Raw genomic sequence first — 23852 nt, forward strand, 5'->3', positions numbered from 1 at the left:
ATCGGTCGGTCTCAAAATTGTTGGCGTTCCGAACTTCTGATTAGGGGCCAGAAATAGGGGTGATTTGGGGGGGGTGATTAAAAAGTTTTGGATGTATGACAGTATGAACAGGGGTGGGGTTCAAAAAGATTTTTTGCATGTGGGGGGGGGGAGTGGTAAAAACTTAGGGGGGCTTTGTATGGGGCATTATTAAGCAAAAATACAAAATAGAAAGAAATTGACCTTTTCGGTAATCATATCATTCTTTGCGGTTAATAAGTCTGAGATGTCTTCATTTGCAGTGGTGAAACTAGAGGGGCAGGAGCCCCTCCCCCCCCCCCGATTTGAACCCTTGCCCGGGGGCACTCAACTTTGGAAGTGACGTTATGTGCCTGTCAATAGCCCCCTCTTTTGAAGTCAACTATACCCGATGACCCCCTTTTTTTAAAGTCATACCCAATCATCATCCCAATGACCCCTTTTTAGTTGCGGCTACCCCGATGACCCCCTTTTTTTGCTTGCGGCTTACCCAATGACCCTTTTTCTAGAATTTAGCATCATCAGTGGATAATGCCGAAACTTTCAAATTCTCTTATTTCAACAAATTTGTATTGGAAATAGGCCTATGATTTGAAACATGACAAGAAAATTGAATTTTGCTCCATTTTCTACCCGATGACACCTTTTTTGAAATCTTATACCCAATGACGGTGAATTCAAATATAATAGAAGAAAAAAATAAAGCAAAAATAATTGCTCTGGTGCATCTCTGATTTCAGTAAGAAAAACATTTTGGGCTCAGGGTAAAATTGTGGCCCATTAAATAGCAAAAACATGCCTTCATTTGGAGCTGAAATACCGTAGTCTCTAAAATTGAAGTTTCAGTATACGTTTCCTTTGTTCTGTGATGTAGAATGGTACCGGTACAGTATATGGGGGTCATCAACTCATCATACCTATGAAGAGGAAGTTTAAAAAGTTTTTTAAGTCAAAAATATATTTTCCAGGCCCCACCAAAGTATTTCTGAACACTCCCTAAACAGTATGTGCGTATAGCTTTGATTTTATTAAAACTTATCCTAAGATCGCCCCATTTACTTTGCTGGTATCTAGATTCTTTTGAACCACGCTAATGTATTGATTTGTAAAGCATCATTGTTCACGCAAGGTACCCATTCACACACTGTGCTATGAAACGGACGTTGCCGTTACGTATGAGATTACAGTACCGAAACAACGATGGCAGCCGGGCCTCCACAGGAAAGAAATCAAGGTAATTTTCCACTATTTAAAAGTAATTTTTGGACATGAAAATCAGGTGATATGATTTTCATAACCTATGTCGTTGCAATCAATCTTCTAAATTTTGAGATAGCACTTGTCATTTGGAGCTATTTAATGATGAAATTTGATCATGCTCGCGACGTAGCAAAATTCGTCACCCTTCACATGTTCATTCTACATTCTACAGGATCGATTTTAGACATGCATATAAATGGGCAGGGGGGGCGGTCTAAAATTGACTGAATTTTGACGTCGTCATTGGTTTTATACGTAAACACGAAAATATCTCAAAAATTCAAAAATTGTATGCATGTAATAATGATATAGGTATGCCAGGCGCCCAGGCAAACACACAGTCAGCCAAATTCGCCGAAAATGTCAATGCATTTTTACATAGAAATTTAAAACAACTGGCCGAAGAAGGAAACCTACATAAATATGTTTTCTATACTTCACTTGACCCAAATACTAGTATATGGTTTTTTATGGTGATAAGACACTCGCTCATGGAATTTTAGAGGATTTTGATAGCAGTTCCATTAAAAAAAGCTGCTATCATAATGAGACAAAAGATCTAGAAACACCCACGAAATGCCGTTTTGGGGAATTTTGCTAGCTGAATCTTTTTGACATTGTTTGATGAAAGTCAATCTTTGACAAGATGTAACTTTGCTACGGAAAGTGTTATGAAAAAAGGGTTTTCAGTTTTGGCTTTGTTTACTCAAGGGCTTTAATTTGATATATAAAATGATGCAGTTTGATGGCAAATTTGAATTCACCTGCATACCTAAATGATAAATATCAGGATTCAAGCACTATTTTATCTGTCTAAATCCGTTGTGGCGTTGAGGAAATCACATCAAATGAGGTTCGACAGCGACAGTGAACCTCAGTCCTGTTTTTTGAATTTTTTTGTATTAACGCACGCTATGTTATTGATATACTAAAATTTCTCTCCACGTGCACCAATGTATGCGTGGTGCAGCGGTAGCGTCTTCGGCTTCGCGATCGCCTGCCATGCAGGGTCCCGAGATCGATTCCCACTCCCGGCTATAATAATAAAAAATTTTCTTCACATTCATTTTGAATCTAAAATTATTTCTTTTCATGTGAATATGTATACATTGCACTGGGAAATATATTTTGTGCTTTTTTTTCTGTATTCGGGACCAATAGAGATAAAAACGCACCTTGGCTCGGGGAAAAATAATTGCGTCCAACATCCAGGCAGTGTTGCCGTCATATAGTCTGTTTTGTTTACGCTATTGGCGGTTGCCACATTGAATGATGTCGGCCAGCGTCGTCTGTAAATGGGTAGACAACTAGTGAGGAGCACGCCACCTTCGCAAGGCTTTAGCTAGAGACCCGTCCGGCCGTCATTTGGACGCCCTGTCACGAAAATGGACGGCCTAGGGCGGCCTCTTTAATGCAAAAAAAAAAAAAAAAAAAAAAAAAATTTTTTTTTTCAAAGTTATTTTTTCCGGTTTTGTAGTGTCCCCGGACCATTCAAATTCAATGCATTTTGATATCATTAATAGAGTATGACATGAATACAAACTATCAATTTTCATATTAAAAACACAAAACATCATGCAATTTTTTTTTTTTTTTTTTTTTTTTTTTTATTTTTATTTTTTTTTTAAAAATTTTTAAAATAAAATTTGAAATTATAAAAATATTCCAAATTTTTTTTTTTTTTTTTTTTATATATTTTTTTTTTTTTTTTTTTTTGAAATTTCGGGTATCCGGGCATGGCGGACTCAATTCCCAGGAACCAGTCCCTACCTTAGTAAGTCAAGAAAAGTAAGTTTTGAATGGTATTGATGCAAATTGCTTTAATACAAATAGTTGGATTTTTATGTCTAAAAAGCCTCTCCTGGGCCCTTCAAATTGCTCAAATCCAGGAGCTTTGGGCCGCTGCCCCTGATCCCCATGCCAGGGGCCTAAAGCGACCCCTGGACCCCCTGCCGGTGGGCCTTCGTTAAGCTTCGCTCACTTCGCTTTACTTTTTGTACTTTGGACACCCTACTTTCAAATCCTGGCTAATGCCTTGCACCTTCGCGTCCTTTATGGGTGTCTATATAATTGAGGACCAAATTAAAAAGACTAGTTTGTGTCTGACGTCTGGGCAATCGCGCGGCGTGATTGGTTGCTGACTGGTACCTGCGCAGAATGGCATTTTTGGTCTGGTTGACGGGACGTCATACGCTATATCCAGTCAGGACACATCACACATGAAACTCGGAAATGCAATCAACGACTTCGAGAACGGCCTGTCACTTTCAGCTTCCTGAGCACTCTTGTACATATTTACGAAACCACAAACTCCCTAACTTCAACCTGCACTACTCACAAAAAACAAAATTTATATTAATTATTACCGATCCTGCTTACATAATCGTCAATTTCATGCAATCCGGTTGCTGAGAATCGCAAATTTCACAAACTTCATAAATCACAGGTGTGACGCTAACTTTATACTACTTGCTCGCTTTGGTGGCAGAAAAGCGAAGCCTCATGGCACGGGCGTGACGTCATGGACCGACGGGCGTCATATAACCCGTTTTGTGATTGGTTGCAAAAACCATTCATTGCAATCGTAAGCCAATCAATGAACGCGACAGCCTTTTTATGATATTAATTAATGTGACCCCCATGTGACCCCGCTAGCAAAGTACGTCTAACCTGATTGGTTTACAAAACTACTTGGGACAATTGCTAAGCCAGTCAGCGTGCTCGATGCTTAACAACCCCGTAGAGGTATTCGAGAGCTGAATTCACGTGGTGATCCAGCGATCAAGTATAAATTCAGCTTGACAACTGCTTTCGCAGCTGCAATAACAATACATGAACACAATCACTGATATTTTTTTTACACAATGAATGTAATGAATTATTTATGACATTCATCGGCTGGATTTTACGATTTGGTAAGGTAAAGATGCTTGCAATGACCAGTTTTTTGCGGACACTTTGATAACAGGTAACTTTTATACGTCATAGGGTAGAAACGATAGCTGTACAATTGTACAAAATATACATTTTGTTATAAGCCTAAAATTTTGTGCACAAAATGTGTTTCCGTACATTACGCAAGTCTTGGGATATAATACACATAGTCATACGCGAACTAGTCTTTTTAATTTGGTCTTCAAAGTTCAATTATATCATCAGGCTTTGCCTTTGAGTTTTGAGGAGTGCTATCACACTCCTCCGTGCACTACTTAAATGATCATAAGGAGTGTGATTTAGCTTGCATCACATTTAAAAAATGTGATCACACTTCGCATGCAAAATTTTGTGTTATTTAGCCCATTTTGAGGAAAAAATCAGAGTTGTGCATGTAACTTTTATTTTCTAAATCGAACCCTGTCAAGTTTATTACAGAAATTCTTCTCTATTTGATTTTTATGATGTGTGTGTGGTTTTTTTTATACCGGTACTTTTTCTTTTCTGTAGATGCAACTGTGTATGTTGGTGGCTTGGATGAGAAAGTGTCAGAAGCCCTAATATGGGAGCTGTTTTTACAATCAGGTCCAGTAGGTAAGTATTAAATGTAGAAGCCCTGAGAACCAGTGTTTACTCTCTCTGGAAATTGGGTGCGCCAAATGAAACATTTTCTTCCCAATTTTGGCCCAGTAATTCCCCAAATTCACTAATTGTAATACAGCATTACAAATTCTTGTGAGACAAAAATAATTTTCACTGGGCCAAAATTGAGACATACGGCCTCTGAGTAAACACTGCTGAGAACTATTATTACATTACAATCAGGTCTTTTTTAGAGAACTATTGCACGACATACCCAAAAATGATTTGGGCTGTCTCAGAGAGAAGATGTGAATTCAGCGGTAGCGCTAGAACAAAACACTCAGGGACCCCTTAACTTGCAGAAAGTAGAGGGTCCGTAGTAGAGTTCGGTGAGTCCGAGTTGCACAAATACAGCAAATAGTATGTCTGCAATAGCGCTGGATTGAAAAACTGGGGGTCTGCAGGAACCCATGAACATGCAGAAAATTTAAAATAGCCCGTCCGAACTATATTTTGGTGAGTCCGGGACCCTTAAATGCAGTCTAGCGCTATGAAAAACATTGTACCTTATCAAAACCAGTGTACTATGTGATTTTAACATTTTGCATGCTTGGATAGCCGCTATTGTGAGTATAATGCATTTCAGTCCAATAATGTGATGAGACAAAACAAGTGATCAACTGGCCTTCAATCACCTTTCTTCATAAATTCTTTTCTTATATTGTCTTTGTTTTTCATTCAGTAAACACACACATGCCCAAGGACCGGGTAACCCAGCTGCATCAGGGCTATGGCTTTGTAGAGTTCATGAGTGAGGAGGATGCGGATTATGCAATCAAAGTCATGAATATGATCAAGTTGTATGGTAAACCAATCAGGGTCAATAAGGTAGGCAATCAAAGCCATGAATATGATCAAGTTGTATGGTAAACCAATCAGGGTCAACAAGGTAGGCAATCAAAGTCATAAATATGATCAAGTTGTATGGCAAACCAATCAGGGTCAACAAGGTAGGCAATCAAAGTCATGAATATGATCAAGTTGTATGGCAAACCAATCAGGGTCAACAAGGTAGGCAATATGGAAAGAAACAGTATGTTTAATTACAAGTCCAAAATGAATTTCTCACTTACTTTATAAATGTATTGCCCATTAGCTGGAAGACTTGACATCACTAATGATGTAGCACTACTTTTCACCAGGTAGTTGTTCAGGGAGGGAGGGTTAGTGTAGTGGTCTTCTCACTTCTCACCACTGTGGCTCAGGTTCAATTCCCCGCGGTGCAACATGTGAGTTTGGTTGCCGTTCCATGCTCGTCCTCGCATGTTTTTCTCTGGGTGCTCCGGTTTTCCTCCTGCATCTGAAATCAGACCTACTCCCATATCCCTTTCCCGTCATATCCGGATGGCATTCCTTGAATTTAGTAGCCTCTGAGCACTATTTGGTTTAGCCTGGCTTCGGCCGAATGTTATAAATAAATAAATAAAATAAATGTCTTTATGCAATGTTTATGAAACCAGATTAACATCCAAGCAAATCTTGTTCCCTAGAATTTAATGAGGAGCAACATTTTAGGGGGCATAGGGAGTTAAGGCCATATCAATATATATATATTATATCATACTATTAGTTACAGGGATTGAACAACTCCCTAGCTCAGCTTGATTCCATGTGACCGTCCACGGCGAATGAGCCGTAAATTCCTCCCCCGGTCAATTTTGTTTTATTTCGTGTTTCAAAAATAAACATCATAAACTTAAAAATGGTATATCATTTGACTTCAACTGATATCCAGAAGCGGGGTTATGGTTTGATAAACTTTGCTCCTTCAACAAAATTATAGCTTTTAACGTTTTTACATGTGTCTCTACTCTCTTTTTCCACATTGCTGGCAATAAATATCAAACAGTCATAATTGGCAGTCATTTCAAATCATCCCCAAGTCAACGAGGTTTAAGAAAGTTCTCTCATTGTTAATTGTTGGTTATGCATACCTGTACAAAATATAATGCCTGGTAACCCACCACTTGAACAGGATTTAGCAAAAGCAAACAAAGACCAGAGCTATTAAAAGTTCTATAGCCATCTAAGGTAGAAGCTTATTATCCACTTCAACAATAGGATTATTGATTAGTTTTTACTATAAAAATGAGACGGATGTCGGGCCAGCTTAAGTTACCGATGAATATGACCTTCGTACACATTTTACACCGTAACTCAGAATACAATTTAGGGAATTTACGGCTCATTTGTGCTGCCGGGTCACATATAAGGTTCAGGGGCTCACTTCAGCAAGGAGGTTAATTGCTGTCATGGGGAACACTTGCCAGCAATTTCTACAAGATAGAAGTTAGTTTCTTGCCATGTCGTTGTTCATGCCTAGATATGCTTTGACAGTACTGTAATGATTTTTTTAAAGTGGCTTGGTGACAGGGTCTTAGCTAGAAATTGAGGGTTGCCCGTCATTTGAATAAAATTGCCTGTCCTAATTTGACCTTTAAAACATTTACCAGACATCTATAGCCCATTGGGGGTTCAAAAAGTTCAAATATGTGCTGATATGGCCTTGCTCTACAAACCTGGTCTACTAAAAAGGTCAGTTAGCTTCTCAAAACATACAATTTGTCAAACAGCTTCAAAGGCATTAATTTTGCCCGTCCCAGGAGCAAACTGGCCGTCTTAAATGACGTCCAGACGGGTGGCTAGCTAAGACCCTGCTTGGTGACGCTGATAGCGATTGTGCAAAATGATGCCAATGATTGGCTTTCAGGCAGTTGTTGTCAAACGTAGCTGTTATTATTAGACGCAAAAAGCATTCTGAAATATCAGTGCTTCATAAAGTAAATTGGTTTTCAGTAAAATATTAAAAATTGATCTTACTGTAACTGGATTGCACATAAGTCTTGATGAATCACTTCATCATTTAAATGAAATGCTTTTCTCTTTCGTCATTCCATCCAGGCATCAGCTCACCAGAAGAATCTTGACGTTGGTGCCAACATCTTCATCGGAAACCTTGATCCTGAAATAGATGAGAAGCTTCTCTACGACACATTCAGTGCATTTGGTGTCATATTACAGACCCCAAAGGTAAAACAAAATATTACATGGCTTAATGTTACAATACTTATAGACTTGATAGACAAAATGGTAAAATACGGGGTGGAGTTTTATGTTATATTAAAAACAGTATTTTGTCAAAACAAAATGAGGATTTATATGATAATGATATTGAAGGTATTTTTATTGAACTTAATTTAACCAATACAAAGCCTATTTTAGTTGGCCGTATTTATCTCCCACCAGACTGTACTGTTGATTTTCTTGATAATCTTGATGATATATTTAAGAAATGTAATGATTTATATGATGATGTATATATTTTAGGAGACTTTAATTTAGATCAGGTTAAAATTGGTAATTTAAGAAAAGTGACAAGGTTGGCAAACAATTCTAATATGAAACAAATTATAACAGATTATACAAGAATAACCAAACTAGTAAAACAAAAATTGACTTAATATTTGTATCAAAACCAGAACTTATAATCTCATCTGGTGTTCATAGTTTAGGTCTTAGTGATCATTCATTAATATATGCTGTAAGAAAATGTAATAAGTTGAAACTTCCACCAAAAATTGTAAGATCCAGGTGTTTCAAAAACTTCAATGAAGTAGATTATATTGATACAATCAAAAATATTGATTGGGGTAGAATATGTAATATAAATGATGTCAATGAAGCACTTAATGAATGGCAGTCTTCATTCAATGCTGCCTGTGACAAGCATGCACCATTTAAGGAAAAGAAAGTTAAAGGTTGTTTACCTGAATGGGTGAACAGTGAATTTTTGAGACTAAGTAAAGATAGGGACTACTATTTTTCAAAAGCACATAAGACAAATAATGCTGAAGATTGGAGTAAAGCAAAGTCTCTTAGAAATAAAGTAAACAATATGAAATATTCACTGAAAAAGAGTTATTGTAACGAGGCTATAAATAACAACATAAATAATAGTAAAAATCTTTGGAAAGCAATTAAAGGTGAACCTCATTGAAAATAAAGTTATATATCAATGAAAAGCTTATGATGCCAGGAAGCAGAAAAGAATATTTTTTGTTTGCCTAACGCACCAGGATAGACATAATCTCCATGCAAAGATTGGATATTGGCACCCCCCCTAAATTACAAAACGAAATCGTTCAAATTGGGCGCTTTTCGATGATGACATCAGCACGGGACACACAGTTACTTCCGGGTTTGATTGTAAACACAATGTCCGTGTATTACTGTGGCATGCATCGGGCCAATGTACGAATTCAGTCATTGTCAACTTACTTTACATAAAAATATCTTCAATAAAATAAGAATAACATGAAATATCATGATCAAATCAAGAATGAAGTTCCTGAATAAAGTGTGTGGATTTAAAAATGGGAAAAGTGCTGGCCGGGGTGATTTGGGATAGGCCAAGCCATCCACGATATGCATAGGGAATATTACAGTAAAGCACGAAGAGCGAAGATTCGCCAAGAACCGGAATGAAAACAGATTGCAAAAATAACTGCTAGTGCTACCAGTTCAGATCGTCACATCAAGTTGAGATGAACTTATCACAATGAGAAAATGAAGGCATAGAATAAGGTACATGTACAGGATTTTTAATTATTTCTTAGCTTTACAACCGGTCATAGCCGGTCATGTATGATAGGCGAACTTCGTATATAGATACATACGGGATGAGCTCAGCTCAGTGACTGACTGAGTCTCACTACGCCGAGTGTTCAGTATCCGCGACTGTACTGTACTTGCAGACAAAATGACCGATTTGATATTCACATTCTGATATTTCCAACTTATTGCTACTTCATCAGCAAAATTTATTCCTGTAAATGTTCCAAATATAAGGGAACGATTGATCAAATCTCCTGACAGCGCAAGTGCTACGAGGATGAAGCCCCGGCGAGTCGCTGTGTTTGTGCATATCCGTCCCTGCCATTTCTTCAGCATCCAGCAGCAATTTACGCATCGTGTTCGGTAATCCATAAAACAAGAATGTTTCACTTTTTTCAGTACCGTACACTGATTGTACTATCATTAAAGAATCGTGACACAAGTGACAATATTTTAATTGTATTCAGATTTCCATCAAATAACGGTCTACTAAGCCTAAATTGTATTTATTTTATAATAAAGTATCTGCCGAGTATCTGTTTCTTTCAATCGCGATTGTGTGGAAAGAATGTATTACCGCAATGCGCTAAATATGAAAACCTTTATATGGGCTGGATTTGATGAAATCGGTGGTTTTTTATTATTTCTTTGATTACTTCAAGACGATATTTTTTTAATCAGATATTTTAAAATGAATCAAGAATAGGGAATGTCACAAACAAGTATTTAATTTGTTTTTCGATCATGTTTATTCAGTCCATGACATGAACGGTAGCAGCAAGCATTTGCGCATGGGATTGATCCCAGCGCGAAATTCAAACTCAATTACCCAGTTATACCCAGAGTTATGACTGATTTTGTCAAAAAGTTACGGAAAATTTATGTGTTGACAATAATTCTATTATTTCTAATATATATAGAAGGAACCAGCAACTTTAAGATTCCTCTAATTTCAAGCTTTATTGTCAAAATCAGACTTGCCGGGCAGCTTGCAAAGTACAGGAAGCAAGTCTTGTTTACATGTTTCCGAGTAGGATCACGTGACTCACGAACCCTGAGCTTACGTCACAAGCATTCTCAAGGTCATAGACGATTGATTTGGGTGCTTTTTGGGCGCCTTAAAAAGACCAAAAATTCAATCAATTTTTAATTTTTCAGCTTTATTGGCCATCAAAAAATCGGAAAAAATAATTTTTAGTATCCTGACATCATAAGCTTTCCATTGATATATAACTTTATTTTCAATGAGGTTCACCTTTAAGAAAATTATACCAAACAAAACGTCAAGTATACCTACAGCAGTTGTTAAAAAGAATGGTAATTACTCAGGTAACAAAAAGGATATGGCAAATGAGTTCAATGAGTTTTTCACTTCTATAGGTAATGAACTTGGGAGTAAATTTAATAATAACAATGATAATTATGTATGTACTTGTAATACTGTATGTTCTCATCAAAATCATAGTGTAAACAAATTTAGTTTTAGAGCAATATCTAATGAATTTGTTCTTAAACAAATAAGTAAAATGCAAAATTGTAAATCATCAGGATTAGATCCATTCAATGTAAGGTTATTAAAGTTGGCTGCGCCTTTCATCTCAAAATGCCTTGTTCATATTTGCAACCTGTCTTTGAATGGGTCTACTTTTCCTGATGCATGGAAGAAGGCTAAAGTAACTCCAATATTTAAATCGGGTGATAAAACTAATGTTAGTAACTATAGACCTATCTCTGTATTACCAATTGTATCAAAGATTATTGAAAGAGCTGTTCATGATCAATTATATGAATATATGAGTAATGTAGGACTATTATCAAATGCTCAATCAGGATTTCGTCCAAATCATTCCACAACAACAACCCTTCTAGATGTTCAAGATTACATTTTAAAGAATATGGATACAGGTTATGCTACAGGCGTTTTATTTATAGACTTAAAGAAAGCATTTGATACTGTAAATCATGATATTCTGATTAGGAAACTTAAACAATATGGGGTATGTGGGGATGAATTATTATGGTTTAAATCATACTTAAACAACAGAGAACAAACTGTTAATGTTAACTCAACTTTTTCTGACTTTATGCCAATTGATATTGGTATTCCTCAGGGCTCAATTTTAGGTCCTTTACTGTTTATAATTTTTGTTAACTGTTTACCTAATGCTGTGTCTGAATGTAAAACTGTAATGTATGCAGATGATACCTCTTTAATGTGTAAAGCTAAAAATGAATCTGATCTTAAAATTCAAATGGAGTCATGTCTAAGTAGGGTAGCTGAATGGTTCAAAGTAAACAAACTCACTTTAAATGTTGAAAAGACTAAGTTTATGATCTTTGGTACAAACAAAATGCTTGAAAAGTTCAACAATGTACATTTAATATATAACAACAATGATATTGAAAGAGTAGATGAGTTTAAATATCTAGGTGTGAAATTTGATAGCAAGCTGTCTTGGTCAGCTCATGTCGATAATGTTAGTAAAACTATTTCCAAAAGAACTGGCATAATAAAACGTATAAAATATTTCCTTCCATACAAAACCACTGTAATGTTATCCAATGCTCTTGTTATTCCCCACTTTGATTATGGAAGCATGGTCTGGTCAAATTTTAGTGTAGAGTACCATAATAGGCTTCAGGTACTTCATAATAATTTAGCTAGAATAATTCTCTCAGCAGATATAAGGACACCAACTAATGATTTAATGAATACATTGCAGTGGGTTAAACTTGATCAAAGATGGCATAATACTCTATTAATGACTGTTTTCAAATGTTTAAAGAATGAATATCCATCATACTTATCTTCTCAATTTGATTTTGTTCATGATAACCATAATCATATAACTAGAAATCATACTTCTAATACATTGATTGTACCAAAATTTAAATCAAATTCAGGTCAACGTACTTTTCATGTCAGGGCAGCCTATGCATGGAATTCTTTGCCACCGACAGTAAGAGCTCAGATGGAAAATATGACTTTAGGCCAATTTCAATCAAAAATTAAAGAAATTTAGGCCTGTCTTTATCTATATTTTATTCATTTACTTGCTTGATTTTTGTATATAAATATAATTATTGTATTTCTGTATTTTGAATCATGGTATTTATAATTATCTTGTAGTTGATGATACCATTATACTTATTTGTAATATATTGTAAATACTTTGTAAATACTGTATGATACTTTGTAAATATTTTGTATCGTAATATATTTTGTTGCTATATAACATGTATCAATGAGGGCCTGCTTGAAAAGCAGTGCTTGTCACTGAAGCAGTATAACCCTCAATAAAGAAAGAATAAATAATAATAATAATAATGATATCTTTAAGGCAGGTCAGAGGGAAGCATGCATAACCTAGTGGTTTTTGCACTCAAATATAGAGTACACTGCAGTGTTTTAGAAAAATATGGCTGGTAACATCCCTCTCATCTTATATCCAAAATATCTTCACATGTAGTAGCCCTGGGTAGCATCCTGATCTTAGTGGATGCACTATGCTGTTCAAAGAAGTGAGACTGCATACGTTTTTATTGGGGGAGGGAAGGTGAAAGGAGAAGGTTTGTACTTCTCATCAAACATAGTTATACTAATTTCACTGAACTATCAGAGCGGCATTGAAGAGTTCCATGATATTGTCAAGGTTACAAACTCTCATACAAACTCTCTATTTCAGGGTTATGTTTGGGAGTTGAATTTTAGGTGTTTGCCCACTTAAGAGCCATCTGTTACAGTATATTAAATAAAAAACTTGTTCAGCCAAAATGTCAGCCAAGTCTTTTTTCGTCATGGTAGGGCATTACACATAATTTATCTGTTGTACTTCTACCATTAAGCGGTCAATGTTAAGTAATTCAATCAAGACCTGATAAAAAGTGAATGGGCTGTGCCAACCCGGGTGTGCCAACAGCTATACTGGGAAAAACATATCGAAAATTGAGTTCAAACAGTGAGCGTATAATACGGTCCCTGGTTCAAACTAGCCATAGTTGCTCTCTGTATGTGGAAACATTGCAACACCTGTAAATCACTCCATTTCAATAGGAAATTGAGATTTTGAACATATTTGGACTGCTCAGTGCCAGAAGCGGGTTAGCTGCCTTATGAACATTTGGCAATTTGCACACAGTATATTGTACTCATCTACATATGGCAGCTATTGCACTTACCCACATCTGGCACTGAGCAGTCGATATATAAAAGTCACCAGAATAACATCAAGTATCACTTTGCGATACTTTCAATTATCTTTCAGATCATGAGGGATCCAGACACGGGCAACTCAAAGGGTTACGCTTTTATTAACTTTGCAAGTTTTGAGTCGTCGGATGCTGCCATAGAGGCTATGAATGGCCAGTACCTGTGCAACAGACCTATCACCATATCATATGCATTCAAGAAAGATTCAAAGGGAGAGAGACATGGATCAGCAGCTGGTAAGAACAGTGAATGGGGCTATTCCATTTGAAATTCATACACCCCTATGGAAGACATTACCTTAATCTCCCACACAGGGAGTGTGAATTTCAAATGGGGTTACCAGAATGGGTGACTTTCATTGGAAACATATTGTTCTAATGGTAGGCATTGTGTAAGTTAGATAACATAACATGAAAAATTGGACCACAACCCTTTAATTGTGGTTCAAGCGTTGCTGTGCTATTTTGTTGCCACGTTTCTTTTAGGTTTCTTCCTACCCTTCACAATATTTTGCAAAGACCCTTCACATTGCCCAATGTGGCACTGTTTACATTAAACAGGAAGTGGGTTTCTGATTAGCTAATTAAATCATTTAAACATTCCGCACCTCATGTGTTCTTCTTACATGATGATCAGGACCAGCGGTCGGCCAGTGCGTAAGATCTTTGCAAGCTTCTGTAGTTAATTAATTCAAAACCATTTTGTTTCATTCATTCCAGAGCGATTACTAGCACAACAGAATCCACTATCACAAGCCGACAGACCTCATCAGCTGTTTGCAGATGCACCTCCAAGCTCACAGCCAAGTACAAATGGCCCACCAAGTGGACCTCCAGGGGCACCTCCCCCTCCAGGTGGTAAGTATGGCGGTGGGGTGTGCTTGCATGTGTGTGCTTGAGTAGTTGGTAAGATGTGGTTGCGGTCATATATGTCATATTTAGCTGGCGTCCAAAGTCCACTCAACCAATAGTGGGACAATAAGCTTAGAGAATATTTTGAGTAGTAGAATACGGCGTACTGCGATCTCGTTCGCGTATTAATATAGAACATTTGTGCTACATACTCTTGCTTAGACAAACGTCTTCTGTGATGACGCGATTGCTGCTGTCTACCATGTGATAGATGGTATGTAGAAACCAATGAAATGCAGCGCTAACAAGCTAAACCATAGCTACTGACTAAGAATGTGGCATAATCCGCACAGTATGTCCACTTCCGCATCCTAACTAAACCTAGACTATGCCATAGTCTATTTTTGATGTTAATCATGATGAAAGCATTCAGTTGAACTCGAAATTATACTGATATTAATTACATCAAAATACTAGTATAAAATTGTTATTAAAAAGTTTATATAATTATATTAGTGACAGTAAAAGTAAAGTGTACGTAGGCTTATATTATTGAATGCAACATATCATAATGTCATAATTGTATTGGCACTTCAATACTGAACAATTTCTGATTTTAGAATCTGCCAGTTTATTAATCGCGAAATTCCATGTTAAAAATAGACTATGGTCTTTCAATTTTAAACGGGATTTTGAACGGGCAAAGTCCCTAACACTCACACTGTCAATCATACTTGTTTATCAATCAAATTTAACCGCAAGCAAATACAAGACGCAGCGTTCATGCACTTATTGACGTTCATGCAATTACACAACACAAAGGCGGGTAGGCCACATACTTGTGTACCATGTAGTTATTAATGGTAATGACAGGTACCCGGAGGATTTAAACCATAACGAGATCGGGGTGACCAATCACAAGCCAGATCCATTTAAAGATGTACATCATGGCCAATTTTAGTAGGCCAGATTTCCGACAATCTCATCCATAGAAGCTCATAGACAGCCGTGTTAAGCATCTCTGACTGCAATCCAAAGTCAGTAGTCCACTTGGGAAGCTAACAAATAGAGGGAGTAGGGTGACTGAAAAGAACAGATGTGAAAATCTATCAAAATTGGAAAGAAGTTCTTATCATGTGTATTTCTTTATATTGGAATGCCCTAAAATGTAAAATATTTGAAGTCTGAATAAAACACACTGCTAATAGTAATAAGATGTAATTTTTCTGCCATTCATAACCATTTTCTTGTTTTTCTTTTCTTACAGGTCCTCCTACCACATCGTCCTCATCAAATGCACCTCCCATTCCTCCACCAGGAATGCCCCCTCCACCTGGCATGCCCCCTCCGCCAGGTATGCCCCCTCCCCCCGGCATGCCACCATTTCCAGGTATGCCACCCATGCCTCCTCCCCAGGTATGTTCCTCATGGACCCGGGCCCCATGCCACCACCCCAATGCCTTTTCCAATGGGACCTCATGGTGGACCCGATGGGGACAGACCACCCAGGATGCATCCAAACCACAGAGGGCCACCGCCAAGGATGCCACCGCCTGGTAAGTATATTCACCAACTTGTACTGTCTTTCACGTAAGGGGTGGTGCAATAATTATGTGTACCCCCGGGGTGGTGAATTATAGGGGGGGAGATTTTTTTGGGAGGCCAAAGGGGGGCAAGCATTTTTTGGCAGGTCGAAAGGGGCTGTCAAGCGATTTTTGGCGGGTCGAAAGGGGGGGCCCAAGCGATTTTTGGTACAGATATTTTAGGCACCGTTTCTGTATTATGCCCTAAGGAAAACATTAGGAACACATTCAAATGTGCAAAATTTCCTGCTCGCTCCGCTCGCATTGTACAAGGCAATTTAAGGTTTTAAATTCGGGTTCCCTAAAAAGTGTGTAAAGAGGGGGGGGGCAAAAAGATTTTTGGCACATCAAAGGGGGGCAAAGGTTTCTTTGGCACATCAAAAGGAGGGCAAAGATTTTTGGCACGGCCAAAGGGAGGGGGGGCAAGCGATTTTTTTGCAGACCATTTTGAGAATTCACCACCCGGTCCCGGGGTACACATAATTATTGCACAGCTCCTAAGACAGTTCACACAGCAGATTCCCAAGATTTGCTTGAGAAGTTTTTGCTTGAGAACCATGTTGCTAAAACGGCTTGTGTGAATGTGCCTTATAATAGTGGATTCTTATGACTCCAGCAAAATTCCATTGCTAGAGTTAAGATTGATTCTCGCTCTGTGTGATGGAATTGTAGCTATGAACATCACACAACTTGCAATAGTTAATTCCACCCCAGGCTAATACATTTGTTTGAACTAGATTGAAGAGCTTGCAATTAGTACTGATTTTCAATATTTGCACTGATTTTGTAAAAGAATACTAACAGCTACTGAAAAAACTGAAGAATAGTGTCAATACTAATGGATTTACAATACATTAAAGTGATTTTGAGTACATGAGAATGCTGAAGTGTTGTAGGCAGCTCAGACATTATATGATATATAATTCTTTCAAATTTTAACCCATATTGCCATTATGTTCTCTGTTATTTTATGTAGGTATGCCATTCCCTCCCAGACATCCAAGAGATGGACCTCCAAGAGGTCCAGGAGGGCTGTTACCACCACCTCCATTCTTTGGTGGACATGGTCCACCCAGACCAGGTCTTCTTGGACGTAAGTATATCATGGGTTGTATGTTTGTTTGTCCACACCTGACCGACCAGTGTCTGGAAAATCCGGAACAAGTTTTAAGATTGAGCATTCCAGACGAAATCCATACACCCCCTATGGACAGCATGGCATTAATTTCCCATGCAGGGAGTGTGGATTCAAATGTAGTCACCTGAATGGCTGACCCCATTTGAACTCTACACCCCTATGTTGGAGATTAAGTTCATGTCTTCCATAAGGGAGTATGGATTTCACCTGGAATAGCCCATTTTGAAATCAAAGCAAGAACTTTATGGGTCTACAAAACCTACAATATTTCATAGGCCTACATCTCAAGTTCGTTACCTGTTCATGGGCCAAGTTTACTTCAAATCACATTACATTAACATTGCTTTATTTTATCAACATCCCTTTCACATTTTTCATGATTTTAACTCCCTGGACACTACTGGCCATCTAGCAGTATTTCCGATTGGTTGATATATTGAAATGCTCATTTCAATTGCCAATTATGACAAGGCTTTAAACTATAAAATTTGCATTTGCAGATGATCTTATTAATACCCTCCTTGATTGGTTCAAAATTGGACACAATATTCATTTTGGCCAATCTGCAGGTAGTTCTCATGGGGTTAACTGTTCTATAAAATAGTATTAGGGTTTTATTTTATTTGCGGTTTCAAATGACTACAAATTAAAGGCAATAGGTCAAAAGTATTTTGTGTGTTTTTAATTTGTGGCTTGGAAATAAATCACGAATAGCTCGGTATAACATTTTGCGTTATGCGGCAAATGAAATGGAACATTCCCTAATGTGTGGGTTGTTTTTAGCCAGCCTATGTACAAGTTTGCCAAACCTTGTTTCATGCATTGCCATATGTTTTACTTCCCTTTCAGCTGGACCACCAAGAGGACCAAGAGGAATGCCCCCTAGGGGTCCCCCCGGGATGAGACCCCCTCCACCTGGCCACGGAGGAGGACCACCACAACAGAGACAATGGGAAGATAGTTGAAAATAAACTCACACTATTCTATACAAAGACTGAGATTGTGCTTGGGAGAACTGGCAATCACAGAAAATGAACTCATGCATGGATTTTAACTTATCATGCGGAATTATCAGTTTTGCGGGGATTTTCGCCTATACGCAATTTTCATCTTTTACTTGTTACTAAACAGTTGTGGCATGATCTGATCTACTCTGACCAAAGTCAGGAATTTTGAAAATTTAGTTACTACCATTTCGATCTTGTTCAGTACCTCTGCTTAGTAAGGTTGAAATTTCCACTTCCCTGGCATACTAGTGGTAAAGTTATGAATGTTTGATAATGTTCATATTCTTATGTTTTTACTGTATTTTTGCTCCGTATTGTTGTCTATTTTTCAATTTTATTATTGTGACTTAAGCCTGATCATGGAGGTAAGTCAAAATATCTTAGGGCGCGTTCTCACTATGCCTGTTTGATACCAGGACGTGGACTCGATCCTACATCGAGTCCACTTTCAAGCATAGTGAGAACGCGAAATAAGTGGTCTCGATCCTACATCCAGGATGTAGCATCGAGACCACCTCATGAGGTAGTCTCGTACCTAGGACGTGGTATCAAACAGCATAGTGAGAATGCGTTTACAAGTGGACTCGATCCACTTATACCGGAAATGCTCTATGCATCGACCTTGATGGCGGCGTTGTACTATAGGCCTATACAATATACAGTCTACATTTTATAATTTTCCATTATAAAATTTAAACATATGCATTTTCAACTTTAAAAATTCAAGCTAGTATTATAGAACAAATTTCTACAGGCTTTATTTCATGTAGTAATTTACAACATTTATTTTTTATGTGGAAAAAGCTCAGGGAAAGTGGCTATACATGGAAGTTTGTTTGAGATGCTTGCCGTAGTTTGTTGAGCAGCATGCTTCTCGTGCAGTGTGAAAACAACGGCATCGCGGCAAGATACAGATTTTATCCAGTTTCAGAATTAAACAAAACGACTTTGAACTTCAAAAGGATAACTATTCAGGTGTAATATATTCGTTTTTGAGGTGTACATTTTGCTAGACTGAGTCAAAATTACCAATCAAAAATAGTATTTTTGATGGTGATTTAGAGGTTGTGTTGCGTGTAAATCGGCGTGCTTGACCAAAATCAGAAATAACAACCCGATGTATTTCTCTCATTTTACACGTATAGGCCTAATATAAAATAATAGTTTTTAGAGCGTTTTATTTCAGATCTTTCCAAATTATACATATCACAAAATAACATATCCATAGATTGCAGAAATATATTAGGGGGCCTGGAAATAAAAAATGATCTTTCAAAATTGAGTCTAGCTAGTAAAGTTTGATTTGTGCTGTGAGTTCGGCTCAAAACATGCATTGCAACAGAATTTGTGACGTCATGCATTGATATTATAACATCCGGGTAAGTGGAGTCGATCCTACATCAGCATTTTGGTGTTAGTGAGAACGAAATCAATGTGGACTGAGTCCACTTGTATGTGGACTCGGACCTAGGTACGAGACCCCATGTCTGTAGTGAGAACACGACCTTATTCTTGGTCATCTGAGCTACAGATATTTGCGACAAGCGTACAATACAATAATTATACGATCCTCCATGGCCTATTGATTAATACACATCTATTTGTAATATTATTGACACCAGGTTTATCACTGAAGTCTGCAGAGATGAGAACAAAAAAGCAGATTTCAATAGAAAGAATGGTGATGCTATGAAAATACTCTGGCTAAGCAACCATGCTGGTGATTTTTATGCATTAGAAAGTTTATTTCAACATATATTGTTTGACTTTCTATCTGCTTGTGTGACATAATATGTCACATAAAAGCCAATCAACACAGCTGACTGAATTATTTATGACTCAATAGGGTTAGTTTAATGCTGGTTTTGTACTTTCTGCCGCTTGCCGCTGAGCGGCGTGACGCTTCATCATGCCGCTTGCACTTGTCAGCAAACGGAGCGGCACAGTTGAGCAGCAGCGGCATGCCTCTGAAAGTCACACTTGCCGCTCCAAAATCATATTTTGTTCTCATACCTCAGAGCGGCACCGCTCCGAGTTGAGTTGAATTAAACTCCCAGCAGTGCTGCCGCCGCGGCAAAGCGGTGGAGTGATCGATATCGGTTTGCACTGGTCACCGCCAGCGTTTCTGGTGCGACTGTGCAGTGAAGCAAAATCAAGCGGCAGAAAAGTATGAAACCAGCATAAGGCAGTACTGGGGTCAAAGATACGGTTTATAATGTCAAACAAGTGGAGTGTCAACCAAAAGGGCTATTGTGAATTTAAAGTGCATCATCGTGTAGAATTAGCATTTTTTTAGCATGGAAATACATGCAAGGAAATACCATAATTTTTGCTTTGCACTGAATTTTTGACACAAGATATGAAGAAAATTCTTGCAAGGCAAATTTTATGACTTGCCCTGACAAAAATATTATAATTGTTTCACCAGAGCATGGGTTTCCAACCTGTAAGAACTTGTGGTGGCCACACTCTGTCGGTCTTATAACATGCTGATCTATAAGTTTAATACCATGTTAAACAAAATCATTTCACACAGAGCTGTAAGTTTAATGCCATGTTAAAAATATAACTTAAAAGATTGACATGTAAATTTCACCAAAATTAAACTGTCAATTGGTGTCTTCATGGAAAATACCCGGTCAAGAAAAATTCATTGAGCACTTTGTTTAACATGGTATTACCCTGGTACTGAAAGGTTTGTGTTGTGTCAGATAGATCAGTATGTATGATATGACCGGCAACTTGTATGATATATAAACAGGGAAAAATCACATGGAACAAATAAGTGATCAGACTGTAACAAATTGGAGGCCCTGGGGTACTCAAGTTTGGTTTGGGTGCGAGTGTGCTGCTGCTAATTCAATACCTGAGTGGAAGAAGGGCCCAACTCCATTTTACAAAAATGAGTTTATCATATTTTAAAAGACCTGTACTGTTGCCATTGCAACATATATCATTTCACATGTATGTTATAATGTATGTTCATACATGTACCAGTACTAAAGTCCCCTCAACTTTTTTTGTTTATATCTCAAAAATGTGTTGGAGTTGGGCCCTTCTTCCACTCAGGTATTCAATTTAAAGTGCACCCATCCACATACCAATTTTCCCAAAATTTGGACCCATCACTATACCAAAAGTCAAAAGTTTTCAGCCAAGTTTAATGCAAATTGCCAACATATCGTTATGAATACGGCAGACGGCCGAATCCGGATTCGGCTTTTGGTAAATCCATTTTACACATGCATTACTTTTGAATTAGAGAACAAGGGATCAATGCTATATCTATAGATGGCAGCATATCGATTTTTTAACGGTTGCCGTTGGTGACAGTACTGTGATGCACTGTCAACTAACCGTGTATGCCGCCCTCTTTTAATTTCTTATTATGCTGTTATCATCTGGTCTCCGTTAAAGAAATGATATGCTGCCCTCTATCATGTACAGCATTGATCCCTTGTTCTCTAATTCAAATGTAATGCATTCGTAAAATAAATTTACCAAAAGCCGAATCCGGATTCGGCCATCTGCCGTGTTCATAACGATATGTACAACTTTTCCCAAAATATTTAGCAAATTTAGAAAAATTTGCCTTCTTTACAGCCCCCGGGTAGGAGCGGCCATAGTATGCCACTGATTTGTACCAAGTACCCCTTGAGAATGGAGGAAGAGCACACTTCAGAAGTTGAGGTTGGAACCCTGCACCAAAGTGTTAATATAGCTGACATAAAAGTAACAACCAATTTTGAGTAGACAATGATATTTACTTTTCATCATAACTGGCAAGACCAGAGGCTTTATTTGGCAACTTTTTAAATTATGTAAAATCTCTCAAAATAATCACTACTGGAATGTTTGATATCACTTGTATATACATTCTCAGTTCATCATTGGTTGTTTGCCTTTCAATACCACATCTTTGCAAAAGAACTTATGACCAAACATTTGGTAGCTTTGCCAGTCCAACAATTTTATGTTTATTCTTCCCAAAACATTGTGACCCTTCTTTTCTTGGCCAGACACAGTATGTGTGTTGTGCAGGTGGGTCATTCAATGTCAAATCACAAAACAAATGGAAGTTTAAGCCTGATCCCCTTCAAATTGGCTCAAAGACAGCAAATCTTGTACTTGAGACAAGTTTTTGAAAAGAAAATTTATATACAAGTGATATGAAACAAATTTGTAAAATGGTAGAATTATAAAAATATCTTTGAATGATACATTGTGTCATTTCATTCATCTACCAGCTTGTTAAGGGGGTACTACACCCATGTGGTAAATTTGTGACTATTTTTGCATCTTTCTCAAAAAATAATTACACACTGGTAACAAAAGTTATGTATATTATTGGGGCAAGGAATCCCATTACCTACACTGAAATGCCAGTGACTCAAGACAAGCGGTTAAGTATATATGATAGGAAACAAGGTACATCCTAGCGGTACCTTATTTCTGATCATAAATAACACAACACTTGTCTTCATGTCTTGGGTCACTGAAATTCCATTGTAGTAATTGGATTCCTTGCCCCTATAATATACATAACTTTTGTTACCACTGTGTTATTAGTTTTTGAGAAAAATGCAAAAATAGACCCAAATTATTAATTTATCGAGGGGTGTAGTACCCCCTTAAATCGAACACTTCATATTTCACCTGACAATTAACATTTTGTATACTGTATTGCTGATCTAATAGCATTTTTTGTGAGTTTGAATGGAGTCGAGTCACGCCACACCATGTCCATGCAGAACTGTTCACAATGTGGTATTAACGAGCCCCTCAATTTGTGGGTCCACGGTTTCTCTACCGGAAGTCAGTTTCTATCAAAATTCCTTCCCACAAGGTAATAGGCACATTGCATAACCTTTGCCTATTGTATTATGGGAAGGAATTCCTGTCAAATTGACTTTCAGAGGACTAACCCATCATGTATTGAAAAAATAACCAGTACAAAAATACAGGGTACTCCAAATGAATCTGGAATGCATTACTATTAGGCTATAAAAATTTGTTAGGTCTCAAAGCCCATGTGCGCGTTCGTTTTTCTTGTCCATGTCAGCTGAAACAGCAAATTCTTTTTTTGTTTTTGTTTTTTTAAATAGTTTTTTGCTATAAAATCATGAAATTCTGAGACAAATTTGGAAGAAAAGTTACTTGATTTGATACTCGCATTGTTTAGGTATAAAACAATTGATATATAAATCAACCACAATTTCATGCTGTCTACTTTTGAACACTCAAAAATGACATCTAAATTCAAAATTTTGTTTCAAAAAATCTTAAAAAAAACCTCATTCCACATTCGTTTTTGAAACTGTCGAAAAAATAATGAACAGGTATTGTTTGCTGGGATATTTTAACTGGAATAGCCCAATACACTTTGAATATGTTATGATTCACATCTGAAAACTTTCTTTAAAGGTCAACGGAGGTTTCTGCCAAACTGGAGTACACAGTACAGACCCTGTTCTTAAGTTGTATATACTTTACATAATAAAACAGCTGACAAAATATATTTGTGTTAAGTATTTTCTATCTTGTGTAAGCATTAGCGCCAATCAGGGTCTTAGCTAGAAATTGAGTGTTGCCCGC

General features: G+C 37.4%; 1 protein-coding gene across 1 annotated transcript; it reads left to right on the forward strand.

Moving 5' to 3' along the window:
• The first annotated feature begins 1169 nt into the window (after positions 1 to 1169).
• Positions 1170 to 18634, forward strand: LOC140141353 (splicing factor 3B subunit 4-like). Its single transcript, XM_072163188.1, is given in 10 exon segments — positions 1170 to 1252; positions 4723 to 4806; positions 5537 to 5682; positions 7756 to 7884; positions 13734 to 13914; positions 14398 to 14535; positions 15797 to 16065; positions 16067 to 16085; positions 17089 to 17205; positions 18100 to 18634. Coding segments are annotated over 10 exon segments (1233 nt in total). The 5' UTR covers positions 1170 to 1218; the 3' UTR covers positions 18216 to 18634.
• Positions 18635 to 23852: the final 5218 nt, after the last annotated feature.

The sequence above is a fragment of the Amphiura filiformis genome, chromosome 19, assembly GCF_039555335.1.
Source record: "Amphiura filiformis chromosome 19, Afil_fr2py, whole genome shotgun sequence".
Taxonomy (NCBI): Eukaryota; Metazoa; Echinodermata; class Ophiuroidea; order Amphilepidida; family Amphiuridae; genus Amphiura; species Amphiura filiformis.